This window comes from Frankliniella occidentalis, unplaced genomic scaffold (assembly GCF_000697945.3).
Source record: "Frankliniella occidentalis isolate FOCC.00 unplaced genomic scaffold, Focc_3.1 Scaffold334, whole genome shotgun sequence".
NCBI lineage: Eukaryota > Metazoa > Arthropoda > Insecta > Thysanoptera > Thripidae > Frankliniella > Frankliniella occidentalis.
The window spans coordinates 317,094-324,783 of NW_026267457.1; the positions used below are offsets into that span (position 1 = coordinate 317,094).

A 7,690-nucleotide genomic window follows, 5' to 3' on the forward strand; every position below is an offset into this window, starting at 1 on the left:
GCCGCGCGGCCCGGGGACCGGGCCGCACTCGGCGTGGCAGTTGAGTTTTGGCTGAGCTTGGAGACAGTCGTGTCCTCCCCGCTCCACACCGTTCCGCGCTTCGAATTGCTCTTGTCTCATAGACCAATAAATACCTGGTTATTGCTCAATCCTTGCTTTTCACTTGACCTCCTCTGCCTCCTGGTGCAACCGCAGTGCCTCTGGCCCGGTTCACAACAATATATATAATCCAGTCGTCGGCCAAGACGATGATGCGCCGCGCGTGTTATCAGCAGCGGCGATATCCGTAAAGGGGGTCAGTCAAGGACACGCGGTGGCGCAGCACACTGCACTCGCCCCCCGCCCATCACCGCTCCGCGCGGCTCGGCCCGGCCCGGGCCCACCCGGGCCCAACAGGTGGTCATCGAACCCGCGCGCCTCGCTTCGGCCCGATTCGACCTTGGAGGAGCTCGCCTCACTCGCTCGCTCGCGCGCGGCCGCGGCCAGCGCGGCGCGGAGACCCGACCGGCCGAGGTGGCCGACCACTGGCAGCAACAAGATGACGCCCCCTCCCCCTCCAAAACACACGCGGAGCGAGCGAGACAGAGCATGCGAGATATTTATAAACCTCGCCGACCGCGGCGCCGCCATCGCGGCCGCCGGGGTAAGTGTTGCGCGGACCGCGGCGGCCGCGCCGAGCCCAGCCGTCGAAGCTTTCGATTTGGGTCGTTATCGCAATGCAGATGCTCGCGCCGGGCGCATCCATATGCATGCCTGTCTAGATACAACACACACACAACCTCGTCTGAGTTTTTTCCACCTAAGCTCCGCGAGGCCCCGCCCGGCCCCGCGCTCCGCCACTCACACCGGCGGCGCCCCCACCAGCTCGCCGCCCGGCCCCCAGCCCTCGGCCCCCCGGTCGCCGCCCATGACATTGGCAGGGGCAGCAAAAACCCGGGAGGCGAGAGGCGGGCGGGCCGGTCGGGTACTACTCGCGCCCGTATTGCGCAAGTCCCATAAAGTGAGAACCTCCTGCCGCCCCCGCCCCTCGTCCTGCTGCTGCTGCTGCTGGGTGCGGCGACCCGGACACACCGCCGCAGCCCGCCCGCGCGCCCCTGCACTCAGCGCCCCCACCTCCCCCTCCCACCGGGCGGAAGACAAAATAACATAATAAGGAGGGAGGGGCAGCAATGCACGCCGAGGGGGAGAGAAGGGAAAGGGGGGCCGGGGAGTCCCGAAACACTGACCCACTTAGCGCAGGAAGGACGCGGACGCACACACACACGTCCCTGGGGGGACCAGCAAGGGCCCGGCGGGCGGCGGCGGCGTCGGCGCGCAGAGTGGCGTGCTAATCAGAGGAGAGACACAAGTCAGATAGATAGTGTAACGGGCACCACCTCATCCTTATCATGAAGACGTGGGCGAAGCGGCCACGACAAGCCGCAGGCAGGCGCAACAATAGAAAGTGGCTCCGTGGCCTGCGTATACTACTTTTTATTGCAGTTACCACTTTACTTTCCGCGCCGGTTCATTCTCTGTGCGGATAGTGGAGCGCTCACTCCCCCTGCTGCTAGCATACAATCACACGGCAACAGGTGCAGCAGCGGGCGCGGCGGCGCACCTGTCGCGGGGGAGAGACCGCCGCCGCCGCGCCTTGTCCAAGAAACACGAGACCAGGAGGAGGAGAAGTTGCTCCCCCCGAAAACGCGAAAACCACCCCGTCACTGTGGGTGCGAGAGAGACGCGCGGCCCGCGGCCAGAGGCCAGGTGGTGGACGGCGGCGTCCACTTGTCATCCTAATGAGCAGCAGCCCACCCGCTTGCGAACCTTGCCCGCGCTGCCCGCGCACGGGTGAACTTCCGCGAAAAAACAGGAAAAAGATATGAAGGGGGGAGTTATTAGGTACATTCGGCCGGATGACGCCAACAGTGGGAATCGAACCCGGGGTGGTGGTGGCCGAGCCACCCGACCCCCGCTGCTGACGCCGAGGCCCGCGTCCTGCCCCGTGGCCGGTCCCAGGCCTCGCCGCTTCCCAGGAGGAGCGCCATGCAGAGCGTCTCTTCTTGCGCCGAATCGGCAGCCTCGACAAAAAATAAATAAAACACTGTCCAAGTCCGCCGGCCCGGCCAGCCAGGGAGGGCTCTGCCCCACGCGCTTCTTGCGAACCAAAGCGCAGCAGGACGAGACCAGCACGGACGGACAGACTACAGCAGCGCGAAGGAGGCGGGCGGGGGAGACCCCCAGGAGGCAGGCGACTCTGGGCAGGGCAGGTCCACGATGAGGAAACGCACGCACGCGCGCGCCCTTCCCAGAAGTGATAACGAGGCCCTCGAGGAGCGCGAGCTCAGGCAGCAGGCGGACCCGGTGGACCTACGGGGAACAGCAGGGCAGCCGATGTTGCCGATGCGGCTTAGCCCTACCCACGGGCTCGGGTCGGCCCGGGACCACCCCCTACGAGGGCGTGGCGACGGGTGGCGTCCCGTTCAAGGTCCTGCGGCTCCCTAGTTTAATTAAGATAGCGACACCACCTGCCGGAGGGAGGGCGAGGCCGGCCGAGCTAAACATTCATTATGATGACGCAGGACAGCGACGTCCGGGATCCGCCGCCGCGGCAGCCGCGCACCCGGAGCGCGCGAGGCAGGCGTCGTCACCAGCACCACCCCGTGCCCAGCCCAGCGCGCCCAGGGCGACAGGGATGCGGGCGGAGCGAGCGCACCCGCAGGCCCGCCCCGCGAGCCAGGACAGCCGCGTGCGCGGAAGGACACGCCACGCGGCGGGCGCTTCGCCGAAGCCCCCGGTCCAGTCCCCCCGGGCTGACGCTGCTGCTGCCCACCAGGCAGGCGGCCGACATTCCCAGACGCGGTCCTGAACGGCAACCCGATCAATCACGCGCTGCCAGAAACAAAAGGCTAATCCAATCCGGTGGTGCGGGACGCGAGAGGACAGGACAGGACGACAGGGGGGCGGATCCGAGAGGGGGATCCCGACCCATCCGGCCGGACTGGCAGCAGCGGGCGCTTCGCGGAAACCGGACGGACAGAATCCCGAACAACATTTTTATGGCGTCCCATCAGGGCCTCTGGAATAAAGCGAGCACAGCATCTGCTCCGTCCGGCGCGGCCGGCCCCGCCCCGCCGCCCGCAGGCGGGGGTGACTTTGAGGAGAGGACGCGGGGCGCGCAAGGGCCCAAGTGACGCGCGCCCGTATCATCGTGGGCCCGCCACGCCCCGCCACGCTGACAAAAAACACAGGCAAGGACACCGGAAGGCCCGGTAGCTGCGGGCACAAGTCATTGGCAATCGGCGCGAAACGACACACGCCGCCGCGTCAAGGCGACGCACCGCGACGCCGCGCCACGCCGCGCCACGCCGCGCCACGCCCAGGCGAGGGCGCCAGCAGCGGCGGCGGGGCGGGGCCTTCACACTGATCCTGCGTCGGGCGCAGGAGAGAAATGGAAGGCGAGGAGGAGGAACGGGGGGAGGAAGAAGGAGGAGGAAAATTCCGCCCATTATTTTCTCATCCCCGCGCGACGACCAAGACATTCGCGTGCGAAGGCAGCGCAGAAAAAGTGCACACGCCGCGGACGTCAGCGTTCCAGCTACGCCACGCAACGCCACGCCTCACCACACATGCACCAGCAGCAGCAGCAGCAGCAGCACGCGGCCGGCGAGGCCAGGGCTGCGCGGCTAGGGCTGTGCGAGCCGGACACGCACGCGAGCACCGCGGGGAACAGCTTGAGTGCCTGCGTGTGCAGCCCAGAGACATGTGTCTGGTGCTGGTGCAGCCCGTGCTCCGCGACTGCACACCCCTAGCCAAGGAGCAGGCAATAAGCCCTCCATGGGAATCCCAATCCCAGGCCCCCCTCCCTCCTCCCTGGCCCAGTCAACACGAGATAGGACGCGGCCATCCCTGCGCACCAGTGCCAAGCACAGGCGGGGCCGAGGCCGGGCCACCCGGCCGGACGAGCGGGGAGGGAGGCAGGGAGGGAAAGAAGGATGAGCTGCTCCATCCCGCACCGCACCCCGCCCGCAGCACCACCAAGGCCGTGGCCGAGACCAGGAAGCGCTGCGCTGGCTCAACAGGTGGCGGCCGTGGCGGGCCGGCGCAAGGGGTCCCCAGGCCCAGGCGCGCGGGCCGCTGCTGCAGCGCCTCGGCCACGACCCCAATCGACTGACTCTGCGCGACAAGTGCGCGGCGAGGCGATCGGGTCAAGGACGGAGGCGGCCGCCACCCACCGCGGCGGCCCGGCCCGCTCCAGGACGCCCCCTCGGCCCCGCCGCTGCGCCTCCCGAGGGTGCCGTGCGCCCCCCCAATCCACTCACTCGACCCGGCCGTAAACAAAAAGCCGAGGCCCTCCGGGACGCAAGCGGAGCGGGGCCGAGCCGGACGGGCCGGAGACGGGCCTAAGTGATCGAGTGAGACAGCCTCATCCCATTTCACGGCCGTCCTTCTCCTCCGCGCAGCCCTTGTCGCTGTTCATCTTCCTCCCTCTCCCACACGGTGTGACCGGAGAGTACCACGTGACCAACGCTCCCATGACGCAACGCCACCGGCCGTCGTCGCCCTCGTTTGCGCGTTACGCAGAGCAGCTTCGTTTTTATTGTCGAGTATTATCATCATTATTTTCAGGTCGCGCAAGTTGATGGAAAAGTTTCGGGGCGATACCACGACGGGCTCCCCACACGGCGTAGAAAGAGAGAGTCCGATACCCGTGCCAGAGTGTCACTCTAGACGGGGGCCATGGCTGGCTGGCGCTTTATCAACGGCAGGGCTCCGAAAACAACCTTCAACCCGCAGAGAGCGAGAAAGAAAAAGTGGAAACTTTTCGGTGATTCCGCCGCGGGGGGATCCGAACCTCGGTCAAAACGTCAAAACGCACCCCCCTTGCCCACGCACCAACGTCACCACCCCACGCACACGCACGCCCCCGCCCTCCCGCGTGAATGGGGTGGAAATCACCCCCTCAAAGGGGTGCTGGAGAATGGGCGGGTAATTACGAACCAATCTGGTCGCGATACAGGCAGGGCACGGTGAGGTCACCGCCGCCGGGCCCCCACACCCAACCACCACCACCACCGTGCGTGCAACATGACGCAGGTCACGGGGAGAAATTCGAATAAAGGGGGGAGGGGAGGGGGGACAAAATGAGGAAAGAAAAATGCACGGAGCGATAACCCACATCGAGAGGGCGAGCGCGGGTGGTGGTGGAGGGGGGTGGGGGAGAGCGCGCAATGCTTTGTGTAGAGCGCGCGACGTAAGATAGCAAACAGCCAGGCCGGCCCGGTGGGGGAGTAATCACCCGGCCGGCGCACGGGAGGAAAGAACACCTCGGCTGGGCTCCGCCACGCCCCGCCACGCCCCGCAGGAGGGAGGGCGCTCGCCGAGGCATCCCGTATCAGGACGGCTGACGGCGCGGCACCCCTTGAACCCGCCGCCGCCATTGCAAGGGAGATAACCATTACAATAACGTGTTCAACAAACACCATGGGCCGAGGCCGTCGTCGCGCTGCGACCCCGCCGCCGCCGCCGTCCTCTTCTTCTTGGCTCGCGACCTCCCCCCCATGACCCCTTGGCTCGCGACCACCACCTCCACGACCCCACCACACCCCCACCGAGTCACGCGCCGCCGCCCGCGCAGGTGTCGCGCTGTCGCCCTCACCCTTCCTCGGGATTGAGACAAATCGCGAACAATAAGAAACCCTCTGCCCCGTCTCGTATACTACAGTTTCGTCGTTTCGACCAGCAAGACAAGCCCGGCCGGCGACAGGGCAGCTCAGCGTAAGCCGATCGAGCGATTGACGACGACGATGAGCAAGCACAAGTAAACATGGAAGAGAAAGGAAAAGCACCTGCCCTGCCAGCCAGTCCGGGTGCGGCGGCGGGTGGGGCCCGGGGAGGGGCTCGGGGTGGGCCGGGCAGCGCGAGCATCCCTTTCGCCGGGGCGGGACTGACCCATATCCCAGCGACTCTCTCTCTCTCTGCCCGTCTGCCACACCCTTTTGCCCTACGCTCACGCCATCACGTAGGGGATGCTTCTCCGAATGGGTAAAAGGCCTCCCCGAACTCGGACTGCCGGCGGAAATCCCGCCTCCGCCCTTGTAATCCAGCGCGGCGGCAGCTTCAACAGAATCGGCCGGTTCCGCGCTGCGCCTGGGGCGTGCCGGGCGGCGGTCCGTCAGCCCGACGCGGGCGGCCATGATCGGATCGAGTGCTGGCCGGGCGCGATTCACCGCGGGCTCCACCCCGCCACACCACCAGCCCCAAGATAAGCGTGATAACGCATAGTGATAGCAGCCACTAGGTCGCGGTTGGCGTTAAATAGGTCAGCGCCTATTCGCACGGCGCATCACGCGGGGGGCGCGCGGGGCCCTCGACGACGAGGGCCCTCCGCAGGGGCCCGGGCCCGTTCCGCCCCGTTCGGAGTGACGCAGGAGATCTTCTTTACCTGAGATGGACTCGCTGGTGTCGGAGCACTGGCTGGTGCCGTGGCCTGTGCCGAAGCCGGTGTTGCCCTGGGACAGCCCCTGCAGACCCTGCAGCCCTTGCAGCCGGTGGTGCATCATGAGGTTCTGCCGGGGCTGGGGGTTGCCCTGGAGGTCCAGGTCCCACAGCTCCAGGTCTACGTCGCCGATGTCAGAGGAGCCCAGCGAGTGCGAGGGGCTGATGACACCGCCGCCACTGTTGTTCATGTTGCCCATGCCGCCGCCCCCGAGGGGGTGGTGCCCCAGGCCGCCAAGACCCCCTAGTCCATGGTGGGAGGTGTTGGCGACGACCCCCAGCGAGCCGAGGGCGCCGAGCTGGCCCAGGGCGCCGAGGGGGCCGGACGAGGACGTCACCTCGGGGGACGACTCCGGGGCGCAGAGGCCGCCCGGCATCATGACCCCCATGCCCCCACGCATCAACCCGGTCATCATCATGTCACTTGAATCACTCGAAACACTGTCGTCACTCGCGTCACTTTCACAAGCCGGCGGCCAACTCCACGGTCATACTGACCGGCCGGGCCGAGGTGCACTAGACACGGAGGACACTAGAGAGTCACTCTCGTCACTGATCACACTGCCGCACGTCCACTAAGTCACTCGCGCACACAGACACACAACCAAACAGCGGGCCGAACTCCGTACCGACGGCACGAACGTGCGAACGCTACCAAGTCGACATGCGAACTGGCGACCGAGCCGGGCACCAACACGGCGCAGCCGAGAGGCAGGCCTACCGCCAAGGCTCGCCGGCTGCCCCGGCTCGGCTCCTCCGCCTCGGCCGCGGCAGCCCGCCACGCTCCGGCTGGACTCGGCCGCGCTCGGCTCGGCTCGACGCGCCGGTTCGGGACGCGATCGGGCCATTCGGGCGCGCACTCGGAGCAGCACTCGGGTGACGTCAGGGCTCCAACCTCTACTCCAACCTGTGGCTGTAAAGGCCGGCCCCGCGCGGCCCCAAGACTCGGCTCGGCTCCCCTGCACGGCCGCGCGCCCCGGCCCGGCTCGGCCGGGATCAGCTCGGCTCGTCACCACAACCCTCCTAAAGCCGACCCCAAGGCAGGTCTGTTGCTCGCCCTCCGTGCCCCGGCCCTTTGCCTGCACCACTGCACTCCTCACCCACATTTCCCCACAGCCATTTTTTCCGAGGGGGTTGATGCTGCGGCTCCCCCCTTCGGCTCGGGTTCAATAAACGACCCTGCGCATCCCCTCACTCACACACAGACACGCAC

General features: G+C 67.0%; 1 protein-coding gene across 1 annotated transcript in view; it reads right to left on the reverse strand.

Annotated features, from left to right (window-relative positions):
* LOC113211564 (ecdysone receptor) overlaps positions 1-7,170 on the reverse strand; it is a 41,775-nt gene extending 34,605 nt beyond the window's left edge. The window contains exon 1 of the mRNA XM_052274087.1: positions 6,425-7,170. Within this exon, the coding sequence (XP_052130047.1) occupies positions 6,425-6,896 (472 nt within the window). The 5' untranslated portion in view covers positions 6,897-7,170. The remainder of the gene's footprint in view (positions 1-6,424) is intronic.
* Between the last annotated feature and the right edge of the window lie 520 nt (positions 7,171-7,690).